General features: G+C 42.9%; 1 protein-coding gene across 6 annotated transcripts in view; it reads right to left on the reverse strand.

Moving 5' to 3' along the window:
- The window catches only part of suco (SUN domain containing ossification factor), an 89,042-nt gene that overhangs the window by 21,069 nt on the left and 44,594 nt on the right, over positions 1-23,379 (reverse strand). For 2 of the 6 annotated variants that reach the window (XM_084067256.1, XM_084067255.1), the window contains exons 5-14: positions 21,884-22,057; positions 21,183-21,363; positions 16,108-16,219; positions 14,944-15,071; positions 13,675-13,742; positions 12,876-12,983; positions 12,417-12,522; positions 6,628-6,648; positions 6,240-6,295; positions 1,393-1,484 (exon numbers count right to left, since the gene is read on the reverse strand). In XM_084067256.1, coding sequence (XP_083923382.1) covers positions 1,393-1,484; positions 6,240-6,295; positions 6,628-6,648; positions 12,417-12,522; positions 12,876-12,983; positions 13,675-13,742; positions 14,944-15,071; positions 16,108-16,219; positions 21,183-21,363; positions 21,884-22,057 — 1,046 coding nt within the window. Of the gene's footprint in view, positions 1-1,392; positions 1,485-6,239; positions 6,296-6,627; positions 6,649-12,416; positions 12,523-12,875; positions 12,984-13,674; positions 13,743-14,943; positions 15,072-16,107; positions 16,220-21,182; positions 21,364-21,883; positions 23,150-23,379 lie in introns of those variants that run through there. The other 4 variants (XM_084067259.1, XM_084067260.1, XM_084067258.1 and 1 more) reach the window with 4 other exon arrangements.

Below are 23,379 nucleotides of genomic sequence, written 5' to 3' on the forward strand. Positions count from 1 at the left end.
TCCTGTGATAGGCGGAAGGATCTGTGTATCCATGGGAACGACAAGTTTCCAACCGCGATCTGCCATTTTGGAGCTTTGGTCCGCTGAAAACGGGTGGTTTTCAATGACAAAAAAAAAGAAACTAAGTTACAGCTGTTTTTCTGAAAATCCCATCATTGGGGCGGGTGGAAGTGACATTTTTCTTCTCTGAGAGACGATCGATCATTCCAAAGCTGTGTTAGGTCGCCCCTTGTGGAATTTTCCCCCAAAAAAGAAAGAACGCATATATTCGATCTAGGCAATCAAGTGATGGAATTGAAAGAACGCATATATTCGATCTAGGCAATGTGTTAAAAACAATTCCAACATTTTTCAAAAGTATTTCATGAAAAAAATCTAATAATTATTTCCATGAATAAATAAAAAAAAGAAACATTTAAGAAGTAGTGAAAATAGCAATGCAATGCTGCGCGAAGCGACGCGCCGTGAGCTTTTAGATTTTCAATTTTCACTAGTTTGGGTCCCGGGCAAACGTCTAATGCAGGGATGTCAAACATACGGCCCGCGGGCCGTATCAGGCCCGCTAACTAGTTTAATCCGGCCCGCGAGATGATTTTGCAAAGCATTAATTTTTTTTTTTGCCAAAAATGTTTTAATTGCTTTTTGGCCAAGTCTACACCTGCAAACACACGTAACTTCCACTTTCCTCGTCTTCTTCCTCGTCTTTTTATTGATATTGTCTGTGTTGGAGCGCCTCAGTGCGGCTGCAGAGTTCATGTGCAACCTCTTCCAGAGAGAGATAGAGACACTAGAAACTCTGCTGGAGACACAAAACAAACTGTGTAGACTTGGCCCTTTGAAATAAAATGTATTTTATAAACACATTTTTTGTCTTAACGTAATCGATTAATTAATCGGTAAGGCCTAACGGTAAACGGTTAATAAAATGTCTCCATTTGGCCATCCCTATTTGTGAAGTTTACATTTTCAGAATGTGCTTGTACTAACTAAGACTAAGTAACGTAAACAAAGAAAACTATTTGAAGTTGTTGTTATTGTTATTATTAGTTATTATGCCATGATTTTACCGATCCGGTAGGCCTACCGGTCCGGTACCGGTCCGGTACTGGTCCGGCCCTCTGGCCCTCTGGCCCTCCTCCATGTGGCCCCTGAGCTAAAATGAGTTTGCCATCCCTGGTCTAATGTCTCTTTTGGGAGTTTGGGAACCACTGATTTACAGAGCTTCCAATACTGGGTGTCTTTGTTGAACAGTGCAAAGAGAATGCTTGACGAATCCAGCACTCTCCTAGCTTGATCGTCAATGTCTGCCCTCATGAAACTATATTTTCATCAGATTATTGTCATTATCATTCCTGAAAATGTATTTTGACGCGGACAAAAACAGGGTCTTACCAAAGTCTTCATCCAGGTACTCCAGTGTCTCTGAGAGGTACTGGGAGTCTGCGATCTCCTCGTACTCCTCCACCATACTGGTGCCAAACACCCTGCACACATTAAAACATGCATTCACCGTTACCTCGTCATGCATACATGAAAGGTTCATGCATGATTCTCTCATCAGACGACATGGTGAGAACATTCAGGCACCATAGTCTACAGAAGAGCCGTACTGTAATAGTCAAAAGAATCCATCATTTTTTCACTGACGAAAACTAAATAAAAACTAAATAAAAACTAAGCTATGATGACTAAAACTAAGACTAAATATATTGACAATTTCGTCAACAAATAATAACTAGACAAAAATGTTAGTGAGAGACTAGTGGAGAAGAGATCCAGTAGAACTAAAAAACATTTTATGTATGGTTGCGCTCGGGTGTTGCGCTCTGAAAATAGCAGATCTACAAACTCGCGTCGCGCTGCGACGCGTTGTGAGCTTCTAGATCGGCTATTTACAGCATGCAACCAAGTGTAAAATCAGCCATTATGACGCCATCAAGGCACCGCCAAAATACATTTTAGTCGACTAAATCAACTGTAGATTTAGTCGACTATAATCTCATATCTACAAGCTTACAACGTATTGCATTGCGACACATTATGAATTTGTAGATTGAGAGTGGCTATTTTTGGTGAAGAAATTTGGTATTAAGGGATAAAAAGAGAGAGCCAAGTATAATACATAGACTGCTGGGAGACCCCTGACCACAAAGTAATTAAGGTTTAAGTCCAATCTGTGTTGTATGTAGACTGCAGAGTATATTAATACAATATAACTAGTACATCTGCGTTTGGTTGGAGGTGGACCCCTAGGAGGGTCCCCAAATGATTTTGGGGGGTCCCCAAAACAACGCAAAGCGTTGTGAGCTTGTAGATCTGCAATTTGCGGCAAATGTTCACATATTTGAACCGAGTCGAACTAAATGTTATGCGCCTCAACTCCTTGACAGGGTGGGGGGTCCCCAGTTCAAATATGATTATTTTGGGGGTCACGGCCTGAAACGGTTGAGAACCGCTGAACTAGTACACCCTGAGGCTCATGCAATATCTCCCTGACAGGGCGAGATGCCTTATTGTAAGAGTCGGTAGAAATCTGGTCTCTAGTGCAGGAGACCTGGGTTCGAATCACAGGGGAAGGACATGGAAGTTATGGATTGCAGCTTTGTAAATTAACACTGGGATTGTACTGTGTAGGAGAGGACATGTTAATGAGGTGAATACACTGTGTACTCCATTGCTATCTAAGGTAAATAAGACCCAGCCCACTGAGATAGAAGCTCAAGGCTCTCCATTCCACATTCCTCTTCATGTGAGCGTTCAGCAGGTCTTATCTATGTGAAAGGAACACCATAGTTCATATGCACATCCACATTCTGAACTATGACCTCCCTTTTACAACATTTAACCTATGCCCACCCCCTCTTTAGTCACAGAGGCACAGATAAGTCAGACTGTCATTGTTTGTCAACTTAATCTATTTCACGCTAACTTTTCTTTTGTTATCCTAATTTATACTGTTTTTTATTTTGTTTGTTTGTTTTTTAAAGGAGAATTCCGGTCATTTTAAGTGTTATGTTTGATGTGTGTCAAATCACTTACCAACGTAGAAATGAAAATCGCGTTACTCGACAGATCCCCCTGTCAACCCCCACCGTTGGCATGATACTCCTATCGTGGATAGCCCAAATTCGCCTATTTTAACAAATGCAAAGTCTGTTTTTTTGCTTCTAGTACTCATTGTTGAGTCCCATGATAATGTAACAGGCGCTAAAACTCCCGACAAGCTAACGGCTAATAACAGAACGAGCTAATGCTGGTTGCTGGTTTCTCTCCCGACCTGGCAACCTGGGGCTGCCATGCAGAGATAAGCAGCCCCAGCGTTAGCTCGTTCTGTTATTAGCCGTTAGCTTGTCGGGAGTTTTAGCGCCTGTTACGTTATCATGGGACTCCACAATGAGTACTAGGAGAAAAAAACAGACTTTACATTTGTTAAAATAGGCGAATTTGGGCTATCCACGATAGGAGTATCATGGCAACGGTGGGGGTTGACAGGGGGATCTGTCGAGTAACGCGATTTTCATTTCTACGTTGGTAAGTGATTTGACACACATCAAACATAACACTTAAAATGACCGGAATTCTCCTTTAACTTTGAATCTCTGTAACTTGTTTCATGTTTTGTCTGCAATCATGTTTTTAATGTGCTGCTGCCTGTCATGGCCAGGACACTCTTGTAAAATAAAGGTTAAATATGTGCAATGTGCACAAAATATCTAGCCCCCTACAGAGCCACGCCGTAAGAACAAATAGCCACCACTGATAGCCAATACAAAGCATTAATTTTCCCATGTATTGCTATCAGCTAACAAAGAACCTCTTCACTCTACGAAGGACCTGTTTACATACTGTGTAGGTACCGCTCAACAAACCACATCATCCATTATGTTTATTTTGTGTTCAAGATTTCTGGACGAGAGCCTAATCTGCAAGTTAGCCCGGAGCCCTGTGTTGCAACAGCGGCAGCAGCTTTAGATGGGGTCTTTTTTGTCTTTGTGTTGACCTAGAAACCCTAAATGCTCTGCGCGCGTATGCTTTCCATATGAGGAGCATTCCAGTCAACGCTGGCTGCGTTCCAGCCCAAAACCGCCAGAGGAATTACCACACAGAGCTGCAGGGGATGAATAGGAGTGACTGTATGTCAAAATGCTCCCTACGTGTGTAATCATGTAAAGTGATATCGTATACTAGTCTGTAGCAGTGCTTAGATAACTCTACTCCAGGCCGGCACAACTCTTAGATGGACAGAAGCATTCTGCAAGGATCACACTGATGCATGTCATCGCTGTCGGGCAGAAACCGCCTATCTCCATATTTTTACTTTTTGTGTTTTTTCGTAAATGAATGCCCTACTTGATCATACGACAGCGTCACACAAAAGAATCAAAAGTAGCAGATCTGCAAGCTGGAAATGCGGCGCGCTGAATCATGCAAAGTAACGGTTTTGGCCATTATGAGGTTTCCACTCGACGATATACAGACAGATAGATAAGAGATGAACAAAGAGACAGGCAGAATATAAAGACATGAACAGATACAGAAAGAGAGTAAAAGAAGGTGAGTTGAGCTAATCTAAAATTTCGCTTTGACATTTCACTAAAAGGGAACGAGAGCAGAGAATTCCCCAGCCAAGTAAAGCATGGCTCCGTTCCAGAGTGAACAAAGGTTTCCTGGAAAACCTATAGGCTATATAAGACTCCTCCCCCAGTGAGAGAGTCACACACACACACACACACACACACACACACACACACACACACACACACACACACACACACACACAGAGAGAGAGAGAGAGAGAGAAGTTCCAAGAATTACTGTACACTACAGTACAGTATGAACTAAGTTTTTTTTTTTAAAGGTCCTGAGACAAAGTACTCTAACAAAGTATTTGGACAAGTGTTTTATTTAAATAAAAGTGGATTCTGCATATGTAGATGAAGGAGTAGTAGTAGTAAAACAAATCTTATTTTCTATCAATTACACACCCCACAAAGCCTTGAATTCATGGAATTGGAATTCATGTTTTCGTTTTTGTTGCATTCCTAAGGCAATAATTTGATACCGGAGACATTAGCATCTTTCCGCCGGTCATCAAATTATTGGCTTAGGAATGCGACAAAAACTACAGAAATTCAAGGCTTCATGGGGTGTGTAATTGATAGAAAATATGATTTTTGGGGGGCTGAACTACTCCTTTAAGCCAGTGTGAAATCAAAGTCAAATGACTCCACGGTGAAAATGTGTTGTGTGACAGAGATATAAGCAGTGTGTTGTTTGGAATGTTTGGGTTCATGGTTCTGCTCTCTATTTTTAGAGCCCAGAATAACTGCCAAACTACCTTGAAAGAAAGATGCCTGTAGAAGACAATTTACCAGACACAAGGCCGGAACAAGTTACACAATGCAGCTCAAGGTCAGACCAAGGCTATTGGCTCTATGCACAGCAGCCATATTGGGAATGAATTGGGCTCCTTCCTTACTTCACAGGTGTTACCAATGATACTAATTAAGGCTCTGTTCCATTTAGTGTGGCATAGTGGTTGTCTTATTTTCAAGGACCCCCATAACTCTGAGAGTGTACAAATGGAACCAAATGGACCCGTAAGGGTCCATTTGGTTCCATTTGTACACTCTCAGAGTTACACACCCACCATAAGGGGCCATTTGGGAACCAAAATGGAGTGTTTCTAGTGAGCCAACATGCACATTATCAGCACCATGACCAGAATGGAACAGAGCCTTCATTAGTATCATTGGTAACACCTGTGAAGGAAGTAAGCAGAGGCCCAATTTCTTTCCAATATGGCTGCTGTGCATAGACCCTATTGCATAGTCCAAGCCAATCTAGATCCTACCAGGGGGTCCCCAGCTAAATTTGTAAATAAAGTATCACAATCATTTTTACCCCTTTAACCATATTTTATACTTTGGCTATTCAAAAATAGCAGATCTACAAGCTCATGGCGCTATGAGCTTGTAGATCTGCTATTTTAGAAAGATCGTGAACATTTTGTGCAAATCTTTGAATGCACATATATTTTTGTAGGGAACATTTGTAACTCAAATCTTTGCTTCATGGGGGGGTCCCTGGAACAAGATATTTTGAGATGGGGGTCGGCGGCCAAATACATGTAATTTTGGGGGTCCTTGACATGAAAAAGTTGAGGAACCACCGTTATAAATGACAGGAGTCAGGCCGAAAGGTGTAAAAATAGAAAATGGGTCCCTTGGCCGTCTTACCTGATGAGACTGAGGGGACAGAAGTGCTCCGATCCAAAGTGAGAGAGAAGCTCAACCTGCAAGGGGAACAAACAGCAACCAGTCAGGCATCATCCCCAGTTGTACAAGACACCAGTCCCAACAATAATAATTATTATTATTACTACTATTATACACCCATTCCAAAAACACAGTCCATCAAACGTGGGTTAAGTAATCGTGAAAATTGCCAAGCGTTTGACAACCTTAGTCTGTACTGTATGTGAGTGTGATAATGGATTACTCTACCACATGCATTACAGTATGTGTGCTGTGCCACCCAAAGCTCAATAAGCACTACATATATGCCCATTAAAGTGAACTTTAAACACACACATCATAACCCCTGACCGAGAGAGAAGGGCGCTACCTTTATGTACTTGATGAACATCTGATGTGAGAAGAGGGCAGGGGAGGGAGAAACAGAGAGGGGGGAAAAGAGAGAGAGAATCAGTAAAAAGGTTGATTCATGCCAACAAGCAAGTAAAGTACGTGCTCACAGTTTGTCAAAATGCTGTCTTTTCTTTTGAACTCATAAGACACTGCTGACTCCGTTCGTACTGTTAAAAGGTAGGGTACGTTTTACTTTGATTAAAATAAGTGTTAAATAGCTCTATATTCTGATAGTACTCATTGCTATAGAGTGTTTGTTCAGTAACAGGAGTCTCCATGTCTCTCCAGCTCTTTATTAAACAGAAAATGCAACAATTTTATCCAATCAGGATAGAGAACTCAGTCAGGATACAGATTAAACAAGTGAAATGTGAAGTGATGACACAAAGGAATAAGCAGACAAACTGTCTGGAACACTAAAAATTAAGCTGATGAATGGGTTCTCTCCCCCGACTGGCTGAAACATACCTGAAAATGTATTTTCTGTTTATTAAAAAGCTGGAGAGACAGGGAGAACACTGTTACTGAACAAACACTCTATAGCAATGATTACTATCAGAATATAGTGCTTTAACCTTTTAACAAAAAAACGTTTTACTTTAACCAAAACATATCACTTACCCTACCTTTAAGACTCTACAGGCAAGACACTACCATCAGTTAAAGGGGAATTTTGGACCACGGTTTTCTTATCTTTTCTAGGATGTTATGATATCCTTGGATGAATGGTACAGTAGAAAAAAATCATAACTCGATTTAGTGCAAGGCCTATTGGCTCGTGTTTTTAGCTGTGGCGGATCCGGGATGGAGTTATGAAAATGTTCTACTGTACCATTCATCCTAAGATATCATAACATCATAGAAACGGTAAGAAAACCGTGGTCCAAAATTCCCCTTTAAAGGTGCTTGGACACTGCATGGTTTAGGCCATCTTACGATACGATCATGACATGTCACACCGTGCCATGTGAAGAGGGTTCAAATCGTGGTTATCCACCTTGTCAGACGGTGCCAATTGAATTAAGGCTGAGATGAAAGTAGGCTACGACCTACATCAGCCGACGTATGCCGGGGCAATGTTTTACCTTGAGTAAATAAAAAAAAGAAAGGAGAGAAATTTGGACCCAGTCTCCACTTGGCAGGAGAGGACAATTTGGTTTCCAAAGGGAGCTGATGATATCAGGCCGTTTCTCTAGATAACTGTCTGCATGCAGACAATCAGATAGTAATTCTCCATGCTTTTTTAACACATGAAATCGATAACATTGCTGCAGTCATCTTTCTGATAAAAGCAGCACTTTCTGTGCAAACTATGAACTTTCCTGTATTTGTATGTGTTGGTAGCTGCTATAACAGACTAGCGTTACAACTATTGTTGTAGCAATGCCTCAACAATGCCAGAACTACATCACAGACTATTGCCAGGTCTAAAACCTTGTTATTTAGGAAGGCCTTTTCGTAAACCCTGCTTTTAACCTTCTATGATTGATTACATGTTTTAACTATACAGTATGTAGGACTGTGGGATTTCCTGTGAATGAAAAGTGCATCACAAATACAATTTATTATCATCATTACACAGAAAACAGCAGATCTACAAGCTCACCACGCATCACAGCGCATTGTGAGCTCACAGCTCGTAGATCTGCTATTTTCAGTGTGTGACCCCGGCATGCAACCAAGTAAAAATCAGGTTTATGACAGCATGGATTGTCTTGTAGACGGCCCATGCCGTCCTTGACCCTGTCATACCGAACAACCCAAAACGTCAAAATACAGCCAACTTCATAGTTTGTACAGAAAGTGCTATTTTATTGGTTTCATGTGTTAAAACCATTATCTGCATGTGCAGACAGTCTATGAAAGATTTTGCCACAATTTTGCTATGGAGATGGAAATCATAATCCGGGATGACACAAAATGGCCAATCTCGTGCAGTGTGTGGTCAGGTTTGAAAGAGGAGCACAAAAGACAGAAACACAGACACAAAGACAGACGGACAGGCAGGGACAGACGGACAAGTCAAGGACAGACATTGAGACATCAGAACAAGACATAACAGGTTTGCGTAGCTTTAGTTCTTTAGAGGCAACTAAAGTACGTGGTTAAACTCCGAGGCTTTAAAGGAGACACAACAGTTTATGTAATCAAGTTGTTTTCATGTTGTAACAGATCACACACTGAACCAAATCAACGGCCACGTACAACATCTAACACAATTACCACATCCAAGGGATTATTAACATTAGACTTTAAACACACAGCGAAGCAACAGCGAAGGGACGAATGAGAGAAGGAGGGGACAGTTGAATACGATTATTATCCTAATATTGTTTTGTTTCGGGGAACATTTCAATGTTCAAAGTGCGAAGATCCACGATTGGGCTGCCGTCCATCCTTAATCCTTACAGAACGCAGCTCTGTCAGAGACACGGCCGTACAAAACAAACACATTTCTGTGTCCAGGCAAAGGGAAATTAGAAAGGCAGCACATTACATGGATAACTTACCATGAAGTCATGAGCGGGCCCCCTGAGCTATGCAGAGACTAGAGTATGTGTGGGTGTGACAATGTGTTGACGGACTAAAATGCATGTGATGTGTAGGCCTTATACCAGGGGTCTTCAATGTTTTCAGGATAAGGACCCCCTAGCTGAGAGAGAGATGAAGCAGGGACCCCCTCTTTATTGTATAAAATTGTGTTTCAGATTTTTTTTTTTACTTGATATGCTCTTTTTTCCCCTCTACACTTATACCTCTTTGCCAAAAATAGCAGATCTACAAGCTCACAACGCCTCGCGCTGTGAGGCGTTGTGAGCTTGTAGATCTGCTATTTTTGGCTAAAGTTCTCCTCAGAAAAGGGATGCTAGGGTTCAAGTGGTTAATGTAAAAAAAAAAACAACATATTATCATACAAAGATTTGGCGGACCCTCTGTAGTAACTCTGAGGACCCCCTTGGGGTCCCGGACCCCCTGTTGAAGACCATTGCCTTATACTATAACACTAGGGGTGCACTGATGCAGGCGACACCCGCCCCCCTTTCTTTACCCCCGCCCCTCTGTACTTATAGTGTTTTGTATTTGTGATGATATTGAATGTTTTGGTGCTATTTTATATGTTGATGAATTGAATACCTAGGACCCCAATGCAAACAAGACCGCAAGGACTTTTTGGGTGTTATCCTTTAAGACTGTACTCGTGCTGTTTTGACATTTCTGTCTAATAAAAAATTCATTCAATCAATCAATGCAGATAATGGTCAATAACAGGCTAAATACTCACCGCTGATACCAATAATACATTCATACACATCTACTTTTTTCTTGAACGTATTCATTTAGCCAGTTATTTGGCCAGCATGTAGGTGATTTTGGAATATTTGAATACATACTGAGAAGCTTTCTGACACTTATTGCCTGTAAAAATAACGTACAACTTGTCAGAGGGATGCGTTGGCTGTTTAGATACCATAACCCGATGACATTGCATTGTAATTGGCAGGTTTGTTGTGAAACAGTATAGATTTAAGACAAAATGCTAAGACTAATATAAGTCTTAGCATTTATAAAAATAATTTATTTTAAATAATTTAATGTATTTATCCTACTATAATTCTAGTAACCTGACGGTGGGTGGGTGGGTGGATGGGGTCCTGGGTCTCCGATCAAACTGCGCATGCGTCGTTGTGTGCCAGGTTTCGCGAGAGAAACAAGCAGCGAGGTCTATGAAAACGAGGCCAAACCAAACGAACCCTATAACACCAACATTGGCCCTAAAGCGCTTACAATCGGCGGACATGGCAACACCGACGCCGACGCTACACCATAGACCCCGCCCACTCTCTGCTGTGGAAAGTAAACACTCCAGATTTGTTTCCCCACACACGATGCACATTAGCTCCATAAAGAACGGTTCTATGTCGTTCTCTTCCAGGATCGGGCGAACGTCCGCCAGGGCTCCGCTGTTTACCCTTTTGTATACATCGTATCCCAAAACTAATGGTAGATTCTAAACCGCACGGATGTTTAAGGTTTGGTCGCCTGCATAATATTTTAGGTCGCCAGCGAAACTACCCGTTTAAATCGCTTATTTAGTCAGCCTGTGGCCATGTTTCCCATTGTAGCCAAACCGGGAGCAGTAGTGGCAGCGGACGTAGGTTTTTTTTCCGGGTTGAATGGGAAACATGGCCACAGGTTTCGCGAGAGAAACAAGCAACGAGGTCTATGAAAACGAGGCCAAACCAAACGAACCTCATACCACCAACATGCAACCTGATAATAATGTCCAAAGCATGTCTGTGTATGTTTACATCCATTACTGTGTTGGCGTTAGTTGGGATTAATGTTTATTAGCCAAACCAAGTTCATATGAGCCGTTAGCGTGATGCTAAGCTAACGGACGTTTGGCGCTAGCATGCGGCTAACGCTAATGCTAACGTCGTCATCGTGACTTAATCAACAATGTAAACGTTTCATCAACACACTTTATGAACCTTACTGTGGTTAATATTATCAGTGCTACACAAGTAGTCCATTGAAAAGTATTATTTTGGTGTATTTTGTGTATTGTAACTTGGACACTGTAACTTAATGGTAGCTGGGGCGACGCGTTGTTGGCTCATGGTTCAGAATGCCTCATGGTAATACAATGTTTATTTTCCTGTATTTCCAGGTTTATGACCTGTGTCATCTATGACCTGTGTGTCATCTGTGTGTCCAGTACTTTGTACTGTGTTGGTTAAAAATAAAACTACAAAAAGACAAAACACGAGTTGTGACAAAAACGTGTGATTCTCTGATTAATGTTGTTAGTGGTGTAAAATGCCATCAAAAAATATACTCAAGCCTGCTGCAGGGCAACAGAAAATAGCAAGCCTATTTTGCTATTTTATATAGCAAATTTTTATATATATATATATATATATATATATATATATATATATATATATATATATATAGAACTATAACAACATAGTATTTATATATCCGTTTTTATATTTATATTTTGCTATATTAAAATAGCAAGCCTATATTGGTGCTATTTAATGTACTTATATACTGTTCTATGTTTGCATATAATTTGCAAATATTAAAGATTTGGAATTGTGTAGATTTCTTTCAGAGACATGTATGGACTGTTATATCTTGAACATTTATTCATTTCCACTTACCAGACACTTTTTTTATGGTAAAAATGAGCATACAAAGCAAAATACAGAATTCAGAAATATTAAAATGGAAAAAACAGAATTTGGGAAAAAAATAAAACGGATTTCATATAGACCCCTTAACAGACGACGTCACACTGGCTGCACGCAGCCAGTATGCGCGCAACGAAACCCATTATATCAGGTCTCGTTAGGACGCGTCTCACTAGCCAACACACACAAGAGGGGGTTGGGGTGTGCTGAAACCAGTGCACCCCGAAACAGGTTGGGAATTGATTGCGTGAAACAATCACCTGTGCGTCCAGGCTCAATGTTAGTAAACAAATAATTGGTCTATGGCTCTTGCCGCGACGGGAGCGACCGGGGGGGGGGGGGGGGGTTGCCACGACGGGACGCGCGCGGGGGAGAAACCGCGCGACAGGACGTGCATTAACCCCACGTTTGCAACGACTTTCGTCTGCGCCCTTCACCGGGTATGGTCTAGTAATTTATAAATAATTGAAATATTATGTATTTTCTTTTTTTTTGTTAGGCAATTAGACAGCCTACATGAATGTAGTGATCAATTACACAGAGGAACAGAGGAACAAGGCGCTACCTTCACATATTTGGCATAGAGCTGTTCGTCCAATGGGAAGCTCTGGACGGTCCGCTCGTCGCGGCCGTGGAATGTACCCAGCTTCACCCACTTATTGGTTGGATATCTGAGGGGAGGAGAAGGATGAAGGAACAATCAGATGTGTGTGGGGTTAGATAACGATGGAGAAGAAGTGACAGAGCCAGACAGAGAGGCCCGGTTGAGGTACAGCACCTGGTTGTGTGGAGTATTATAAGGAGTGAGGAGTGTGTTGCGTGTGTGTGTGTCTGTGTGTGTGTGCGTGTGCGTGTTATGTATCTCTCTCATAGCAGCAAGCACCAGAAAAAAGGTCTAATAGGACAAGCCCTTTGTGTCTTTATAGCGCACTTGTACCACTGTGTGTGTGTGTGTGTGTGTGTGTGTGTGTGTGTGTGTGTGTGTGTGTGTGTGTGTGTGCGCGCATGATGCATGTCAGTATACCTGTCACTGATTGACACCAGGAAGTCTTTAGGTGTGGATGAGAAGAGCTCAAAGTTGGCAATGTCCAGCTGCTTCACTTGAATAGGCTCACAGAGCTCTATGACAAACCTAGAGAGAGACAAAGACAGAGATAGAGAGACATGAATGGGTGGGTGGAAGTGCTCATGTTGGGAGATGGGGGGTGGGGGGTGGGGGGGCTGGGACAGGGCATCCTAGAAACCTACTTAGCTAATGTATATATAACATTAGTATGTTAACAATAGTGGTTCAAGTAATTCAGGTATAACAGGTACATGATGATACTAGCAGGCATGCAATGCTCATTTGGTATGTTCTTGCACTCTATTTCGATGACGTGACGCGCACGTCGCTTAACACCTACACTGCAAGTCACACAATGGACAATTGATATGCATCTAGGCTCATTCGCTAGGTGTGAGTCGGGAGCCTTTGAAAACTGTGTGCCTGCGTGTGCTCCTGGTCAAATAGGTTCCGGCACGGCGTGCAGGGCCGTCCAGTGAGCATTGCACCCCTGGATACTAGTTAGTTACCAGCACCAGGTACATATCATGTCAAGCTTTTCGCTTGAAATCCAAAACACATTCCTGGTGGTTTAAAAACAACATGCAAATATAAATGCCTTCGAGGCTCCTGTGAGAAGAACCCATGTGAGAAGAACTTGTCCTGTCAAAAGTCCCCCGGAGCGAGTGAGAAGCATGTTTTGCATCAGAGACACGCGCGGGCGGGCGGGGTGGGTGGGTGGGTGCCGCTGGTACATGTGCTCTAACGTGTGACTCACCAGATTTTGTTGCTGCAGGGATTCAGCATATAAAGATCCATGTTCTCCATTAGAATAGCTGAAGTACTCTGAAGAGACAGAGGGAGGGAGGGAGGGACGGAGAGAGTGATTGGCATAGAAAGGTATTTAGTATGGGTGGAATAAATTATATTTGGCACAACACCTTCAGGTTTATGACACAATACAGTATGTGAATATAACATCTTTTTGTTTAAACGTGGTTACATAATACCGTAATGCTGCTATGACAACTGAATTTCCCTTGCGGGATAAATAAAGGTCTATCTAACAGTCGCCTCAATTGTCATTTTCTTCCCACAGGGTAACACCATCATGTTTTGTGAGCTTGCACAGTTTGAATTCACTGTCACACATCACTGGAATTCAGGTTTTCTGCTATTTTTTGCCATGACATGTCAGCTGAATGAACTGATTAACCACGCTCAGGAAGGCCGTGGGCCCAAAGCGTCCGTGTTTGATATGCTACTGGAGTCATCATCAATAAGAGATCCTAAAAGGACTAAGTGAGTGCTGGAGTTCACAGGTGTTTATGACACAATAAATTATTGTGTCATAAACACCTTCTGGTTTATGACACAATACAGTATGTGAATATAACATCTTTTGGTTTAAACATGGTTACATCATTACCGTGATGCTGCTATGACAACTGAATTTCCCTTGCGGGATCAATAAAGGTCTAACTGAATAACAGTCGCCTGAATTGTCATTTTCTTCCCACAGGGTCACACCATCGTGTTTTGTGAGCCTAGCACAGTTTGAATTCACTGTAACACATCACTGGAATTCAGGTTTTCTGCTATTTTTTGCCATGGCATGTCAGCTCAATCAGCTGATTAACCACGCAGAGGAAGGCCGTGGGCCCAAAGCGTCCGTGTTTGATCTGCTACTGGGTCATCAATAAGAGATCCTAAAACGACTAAAAGTGAGTGCTGGTGTTAATTTTTAAGATAGTGTTTCCTGTCAGAGCCCTTCAACCGACAAATCTTAACTGTGAACCATTTAATTGACGAGTGCCATTTTTTAAAATGGTATGTAATTTACTGTTGTACCTTGGCTTCATTGTTAGCAGAGTGTATGTAATGTAATGTATTGTTGTACCGTGGCTTCATTGTTAGCAGAGAGTATGTAATGTAATGTATTGTTGTACCGTGGCTTCATTGTTAGCAGAGAGTATGTAATGTAATGTATTGTTGTACCTTGGCTTCATTGTTAGCAGAGCGTATGTAATGTAATGTATTGTTGTACCTTGGCTTCATTGTTAGCAGAGAGTATCTTTGCGCCACACTCCACGGAGGCGTAGTTATTCTTGAAGTTTTTCTGGACTTTCTTCACAGGGTGGGGGCTGCCATTGGTTGAGGTATGGAGAGACTGACCTAAATTAACACAAGAAATGGGGGGGGGGGGGGGGGGTGTATTAGGTTATGAACTAGGTCATGTAAAGACATGACCTAGCTTAAGACATCACCTTCCTTTAGGGTGAATAATACATGCAGGGCTTTATTACTGACGGCATCGCCTCTACCGTTCCCTCTACAGTACTGTAGGTATGTTGCCGTGTGTGTGTGTGCTGTGCTCTGTTTTACACAGAATGTATGTAGGTCATCTATGGGGAATGTCAAGGTAATGTTTGCCAATGTACTTGCTGTACCTTTAAGTCACAGTACTGATAAGATGTTCTTTAGAATGAAATGCGGTGGAGAAGCCACTCCTGTACTCCTGCCCCCCCCCCCCCCCCCCCCCCCCCCCCACACACAAACGTGGGATTTAAAAACCTGGTTCGTCTGCGATGGCATGTGACGTTGAGCCCATAAGTATGGTATAACTGAAACGTATTAATATTTGACAAAAAAAAGTTTTTTTTTTTCAGCCACTGTGCACACACAATGTAAATGTACAGTGAGTGTGCTAACATCACTCTGTTTGTGTGCAAATGAAGACGATTTGTTCTATGTTACAATGCGGTTTATTATATAGATATAGATAGACTGGCAGTGGCTGTGGCTCAGGAGGTAAAGGGCGATACCTTGCATGGTTGTGAATGTGTGCGTGTGTGTGTGGTTCACAGCTACACAGGCCCACTACACTACGTGTCCGTAACAGACAGTGAGTGTCCATGAAAGTAAGAGAAAGTGTGTATTCATGAATATAAGCAAGTGGTATGTTGGGTAACCTTTGAGTGTTCATGAGTGTTTGTGTCGCTACAACCCTTTGATCAGGAGCCATTAGAGGCAGTGAAAAGTGAACAATAGCTATGAGGTTACGCAACACACACACACACACACACCAACACACGCTCCACTGACCACACACACATACCACAGATGCAGAAACATTAAGAGGAAGAGTCGAGGAATCATTTTTGCGCACGCATGCATGTATCAAAGTGTGTGCAATGTACTGTACCCTTACTTTTTTCCTTCTCCACCTCCAAGACTTGCTTCTTCCACTCGTCAAAGGTTGGGATGTCCTCTTTACTGGGCACTGAGGGGTCTGCTTCCTTCCCCACGCTGGCATCCACTGCCTGCAGCACACACGCACGCACACACACACACACACACGCAAAACACGCACACTGGTTAGGATGCACTTAGTCTCGTGTAGCCAGACAACTATTCGACAATCTCCAAATGCTATAAAAGGTCTGGAACTACATCTCCCGAAATGGCAGGAAGCTGGCATCTGTTCGTCATTTCCGTTCACGAAAATATATTTAAAAAGATCTTTACCTTTTATTCTTTAATTTCCATTTCTGCTAAGCAGCAAGCTATATTCGTTGCTGTCCGGCAGAAACCAGCTAACTCAATTTTTCTGCTTTAGCATTTTTTTTTTATTGAACACCCTTTACGTCTGTGTGTTGATAAAAACAAATATTGAACCAATGAAAGGTATTAAAAAGCGCTTCTGACAAAAGCAGCTAACTCCATTGGATCCTCAAACTTTCTGCTAAACCAGCTGACTCCACCAAAGGGGGGTGGAGTTAGCTGGTCTTGCTGACTCCAGGCTCCACCCCCTTTTGACCTCCAAACTATTGTGAGCTTGGAGGTCCATTCAGCTGTTCTTATCAACGATGAACAAAACCTCCTAACTCCACTTTTTGTTTTGTTTTTGTCATTTCCTGAAAAATGAAACATTTTGGAGTTTCTGCCGGACAGCAGAGATATGCTTAGATGATTTTGATTTATATTAGGATACAGTTGCGGGACTGTAAAGCCGGATGCACTAGTCTTGGGCTGACTTAAATGCCCTCACCATGAATAATAGAATCAGCCTCCTAATAGGTTTATCTCTTGACGTTGCAGCTACAAAAGGGAGGACATTTAATCTAATATTACTAAATATGTGACTCATGTATGTTGTTACTACTATTCCTAGCTGCAGCGAGTCATGGAGGTAAATTGTTAACTCCTCACGCATGTCATGAGTCATGACCATCCACGTTAACACACATGTCTATGGTAGGGTTGTGAGTGAATAGATGACTGGACAGGAAAAACACTGTTTAAATACTGTTTAAGCGAGTTTGACACAATCTACTCTGCACACTGACATCAAGTTTGTGACATAAAAATAAATAAAATCCATCAATTGCAGCTCTTATTAATGGTGCTCTTTGGTGCTCAGAGCCTCTTCTTATTAACTCATTCAATGCCAATGACGTCTTTTGACGGCTGTTTTCAATTGGCCATTAGTGCCAATGACGTCTTTTGACGTCTCCTAAAAAATTTTTTTTTTTTTTCAAAATATATATATATTTTTTTTTTGGTTATTTTTTTTTATTTTTATCTCAAAGGAACTAGGAGAAAACGATTTTCAAAAACTTATTGCTCCATCCACTTCAATGTTAAAAAGGAAACGGAGAAAAAAAAAACATTTTTCCTACCATTGTAAACCCTGTATTTCTGAGTGTGCCATGCCACATTCAAACATCAAAAACAAATGTCAACGAGGTCACAATGACCTCGTTGAAATTTGTGAAACCACACCTGAAGTGACTCAGTGATTAGCAACCATCAGGGGATCAATCACACTGAAGACAAACACTCTGTGACCAATTGAAAAGGTAAAATAATAGCCTTTTCCATGGCACAGGGATCAACAGGCTTGAAAAAGCCTGGCACTGAATGAGTTAATGGTCTTTGGATTATTGCACTAGTTGGATATTTGGTTGGTTTGGTTATAAAACCTTGGAGGGAAAGTGCAGTAACGCTAGAGACAAATGCCATTCATAGCACACAGCCAGCAGCTAGTCTATGGCCTCTGCAGCATTGAGGTGTGTTGGCCTGTGAGTAATGTTTGGTTGGATTATATAAGCAACACTGACTAGACCCCAGGATGAACCGCTATGAGCCTGCAAAGCCACCAATACAGAAGGCTGCTAATGTGAACACAGAAAAAGTCAGACATACAGACAGAACAGACTGACTGGCCCGCTAATTTCAGCACTAACGTTGTCTAACAAGGAAATGTTCATAATCACACAACACTCACAGGCCCTCAGTGTTATACATGACACCGACCCCCCATTCCATTATTTCAGGAGATTGAAAGCAAGTAGAGTCTAGCTGAAACATTCATGAGACTGTTCTTTGGTAGTGTGCGTGCGTGTGTGTGCCTGTGTGCGAGAGAAAGAGATTATGTGGGTGTGCGTGCGTGCGTGCGTGCGTGCGTGCTTGCATGTAAAGTGGTTCATCTGAGCTAGCATCCCACACGCAAGGCTCTGCATCCCTCATTACACAAATACACTGCAGCGATCATCTCAGCTCAAAACCGCAACTACACTCTCTTTCTTCTGTCAGTCACTATTCTTAATTCACTGCCATATCATTAGCAATTTAATGTCCCAATAGAGCACCGAAGTCTGACGTAATTTACGCATTCTACCTGGGTCGCGTTTTTTCCCCCCCCATTCCCATAGACGTTTAATATTGCGTCAAATAAGAACTGTGTTCCAAAAATAAACAAATGATCCCGGCGGTTTGACTCATATGGATATGAAGCATCAACTGACGGTGAGAAAACGCTAATGTTACTTCCGCCAAATTAGTCAAAATTCGCCAGAAAACACCCAAATATGAGTGACTGACTATCATAAACGATACAGAGCCTCCTCCCTGACAATATCGCAGAGACAGTTTATTTATTTTTGGACCACAATTCTTATATGAGACGATTTGATACTTTACGACCCAGGGGATGAACGAGTGACGTCAGGACTTCTGTACTCTATAGATTATATAATATGTTTTTATTTTGAAGATTTCTTTAAAGGCATTCAACTCTCTCAGTGCCAAGCCCCGAGATATCCCAAGTTTTTTCTGAATGTTTGTAGGTTTTTTTTCTTTTCCCTATAACTTCACTGTTGTTGTTGTTTTTTTTCGTTCCGCCGAAACACGTGTTTCCAACGGCCTGTAGCGAAGGGGACACAAGCTCCCTCTGGAATGTTTGTCCACAAACCAGCAGTCAGGGACGATATTTGGCTGTACACACAGTGAATCGATCGATCAATATGGATCTAAACTTTTTATGACCACTTGAAAACCACTATAAACAGGGGTGCACATAACTGGTGCGCAGGTGCGCATGCGCACCCAAAATAAAAAATGCGCACCACATCAGGCGACGCGAGGCGCTTTTGCGCACCAACAGCTGGGACAGGAATTTCCAAGCTTTTATTTTTTAGCAAAACTAAAAAATAAAAGCCTGGAGATCGAGGCTAGGAATTTACTTCCTGAAGCCACACTCACACAATCACTCTAAAGCACCCGTCGGCCCCATGTACAGCCATTAGGCGGAGGGGTAGAGATATGACTCGCGTCGCCTCGCATCGCCTCGCATTGCCTGGCTGCGTGCACGCAGCCAGCAGCGGCTGTTAGAGGCACTCGTCACCGATGATGAACGCACCGTAATGGTGCAAAATATGCCGTGAACGTCCCAATCTGGCGGATAAAATCAGCGCAGCGGCACAGGGCACCAACCTTGGGGGCTTTATATAACAGCATGAGAAAAAAAAAACGGCGAAAATCGGCGGAATTTAGAAGCAGAGCGTCCTTTTTTTCTTCCCCCCGTTGACAAAACTGTCCGGCGGGCACCGTGCTGAACCCCCCCCCGTTGACAAAACTGTCCGGGCTGAACCCCCCCCCCCCCCCGTTGACAAAACGGGACGGGCGCCATGCGCACCAAGTTACATGTCCAGGTGCTCTTCTGCGTACCAGACCTAAAAAGTTATGTGCACCCCTGACTATAAACACGAAAATCGCTTGGCACTGGGTGAGTACATTATGAAAATAATCTGGCAGTCAAAGAGTTAAGATGGTACGAGATGTGACACAGATTTCAAGTGGGATTTGAGCCAATGGTGATTACATGTTGTCCATGTTAACAAGCTGAGCCATGAGCCTTCGTTTATGTTACTCAGCTTATATACGACACATGAATAAAATAGAATTCATTGTGTGTGTGTTTCATTGAGGTGTTCTTATATGTCAACATGGAGTTAACAGTACAGGTGTTGTCCATGCTGGCACACAGTAAATTCATTTGTAAATGTGATATATACCGAGGCTGGTCGCATGGATTAAAGCAAAATAAAATGTCACGGCTGAAAAATGTTGCGTTTTGTGAAACAGCATGAAAGGAGCACCCACACATCCACACACTAGCGCTGTGTTTCATAATCAATCATTAGCACAATATGTACAATTATGATGTTTTGGTAGCCATACAGCCAACCAGCTGAAGACATTGCAGATTGTGGCTTTAACCTATATGTATTTTCTCTTCTGTATTTAACTCTTTATGTGCTAATAAATACAATTTTCAAAAACAGCAACCTCAAACTCACTCTATTGCTAGTTTGACCACCTCTAAATAGAGGTGGTCTTCGCTTTAATCTTAAAATAAATAATAACCGAAAATAGGCAATCTACAAGCTTACAACGCGTCTCAGACGCATTGTAAATAGCCTATTTTCACTGTGTGACAGGCTTCCATAGAAGACATGCTGGCTTCTACGGAATCCAAATGAAAACTGAAATCAGTCGCGGCCACTGAGAACTTTAACCCTTTAAGACCTGAGGCCGATTCTACAAAAATGTCTTCTAAATCCTAATTTTGAAAAAACGTATGTTTCTATATCAGTGGTTCCCAAACTTTGTCATGTCAAGGACCCCCAAAATGATATGTATTTGGCCGCCGACCCCCCATCTCAAAATATTTTGTTCCAGGGACCCCCAGAAGCAAAGATTTGAGTTACAAATGTTCGCTTCAAAAATATATATATTCAAAGATTTGCACACATTTTCACTATTTTTCAAAAATAGCAGATCTACAAGCTCGTAGCGTGGCACTCGGTGCCGCGCTACGAGCTTGTAGATCTGCTATTTTTGAATAGCCCAAAGTGTGAAATAATGCTTTTTAGCTCAAATCTAAAAATGACACAGTTCCAGGTCTTAATGGGTTAACCCATGTGAGGTCGTCTGCTGTACCTGCTCATCTTGGTGTGGGTGGGAGGCGTTGCCCCCCTGGTCCAGATCTGAGAGCCCATGATGGGCCTGTTGTAGCTGCTCCTGGTCCACGGGACCCGGAGAAGAGGCCTGGTCGTCCACCTCAGGACCAGAACCGGGGAGCATTTCTGACGACTGGGTGTCTATGCCGACCACATCCACGCTACAGGGCAGAGAGAGAGAGAGAGAGAAGGGTTGTAGAGAGGGAGGGAGGGAGGGAGGGAGGGAGAGAGGGTAGAAAGGAGATGGAGAGGAGGAATAGAGGGTGATGGAAAGAAGAGAACAGTGAGGAAACATGACGATTTGGACACACACACACACACACACACACACACACACACACACACACACACACATATACCAAGAAGAAAGACAGCTCATTGTATTCACCTGACAATATCAGTTAGTCCTTGGTTGTGAGCGAGCAACTCGCCCGAAAAAGAAAAAAAAAACGAAAACAAAACAAATAATAAATAAAAAGCTGATAGGACAGGAGAGCAAGGCCAGCGGACGATGTCTGAGCGTAGTAGCAGAGGGAGGTGCGGCTTGTCGTTACCTTGATTTACCCATCTCTGTGTTCTGATTGGCTGCTGTGGGGTGGAGGCGGGGGGGGGGGGGGGGGGGGGGGGGGAGGCAGAGGGAGTGGGGGTGGGGTCGAGGGGGTGGGGGTGTCCACAACTCACCTGGGAAATGGGATGCCAAAGGGCGTGTTTTCACAGGTTGCCAGTTTGGGGGGAATGACCCCGCACTGTGAGACAGTGAGCTCGGCAGAGACAAAGCTGTCTACTTGGGGGGGTTGGTCTCCAGCACTGGCAACCTCTAGAGGAGGGGGGTCAGCACTGACAGCCCACACTGCACTGAGGGGAAAGAAAGGACATACTGCCGTTTACCACAGCTCCTCCCAGAGAGGAGGATGGAAGGGAGAGACAGAGAGAGAGAGAGAGAGAGGGAGAGAGAGAGAGAGAGAGAGAGAGAGAGGGACAAGGAAGGGCAAAACGTTTTAGGGCTTGAGATGGGAAAGACAGGGAAGGTGATTGAGACAAAAGGAAAGAGAGGTAGTCAGACGGGGGTCACGGTGGATAGAGAGTGAGGGAGTAACAACAAGGACAGAGGAGGTAGAAAAAGAGGGAGTTTGAGGGGGGGGGGGGGGGGGTGGACAGAATGGTAGGGAGGGGGCGAGGGTAAGAGAGACAGAGAGAGAGAGAGAGACTGAGAGACAGAGACACAGAGAGAGAGAGACAGAGAGAGAGAGACAGAGAGACAGAGAGACAGAGAGACAGAGAGACAGAGAGACAGAGAGAGAGAGAGAGAGAGAGAGGGTGGGGGGGTAGAGGGGATGTTGTAGAGGTGTCTGTCTGGTAGGGTAGCTGAAGAGCACGGCTTAAGCTGATGACTGAAATGTCCTGAAGACGACGGCCACGTTGAAAACGGATTCAAATGCAACCGCAGACGTCGTTGGTCTTCTCCAAACGTCAGGGAGGCATTTCGACTAACTTTTCCACCAAATAACCAGTGAGGGGTCCATGTGGGGTCCGAATAAGTAACCAATTCCACCAAGGGTGTTGTTGGGGGTGAAAGTCCACAAAGATCTTAAGATAAGGACGGTGCATGGGAAATCACCCATCCATGCAGAGAGACTCCACAATGTCCACGAGATGAGGACCAAGATAATCACACCTTGAAACTCTTGAGCCCAAACTCTTCCGTTTGAATTCAGGCATATATTTGCCGGTTAAACAGCCAAAAAATGTCAATCAAATAAACAACTGAAAGGGAATAAAAGTTAAGCAACAAAAGAAACAAACAAAAACTCAACAAACGCTAATCATGAAACCTAAAGTAAAACAGGCACATGAATGAATCATGCTTTGGGTTGAAGTTGGCTTTAACCATCATAAGAGGATCAGCATCATTCAATCATTTCAATAGGCTCTATGCACAGCCGCCATATTGGGAATGAATTGGGCCGCATCCTTACTTCCTTCACAGGTGTTACTAATTAAGGCTCTGTTCCATTTAGTGTAGCACAGTGGTTGTCTTATTTTCAAGGACCCCCATAACTCTGAGAGTGTACAAATGGAACCAAATGGATCCATACGGGTCCATTTGGTTCCATTTGTACACTCTCAGAGTTACACACCCACCATAAGGGGCCATTTTGGAACCAAAATGGAGTGTT

This window comes from Gymnoscopelus microlampas (assembly GCF_963454915.1).
Source record: "Gymnoscopelus microlampas genome assembly, chromosome: 9".
In the NCBI taxonomy this organism is placed as follows: Eukaryota; Metazoa; Chordata; class Actinopteri; order Myctophiformes; family Myctophidae; genus Gymnoscopelus; species Gymnoscopelus microlampas.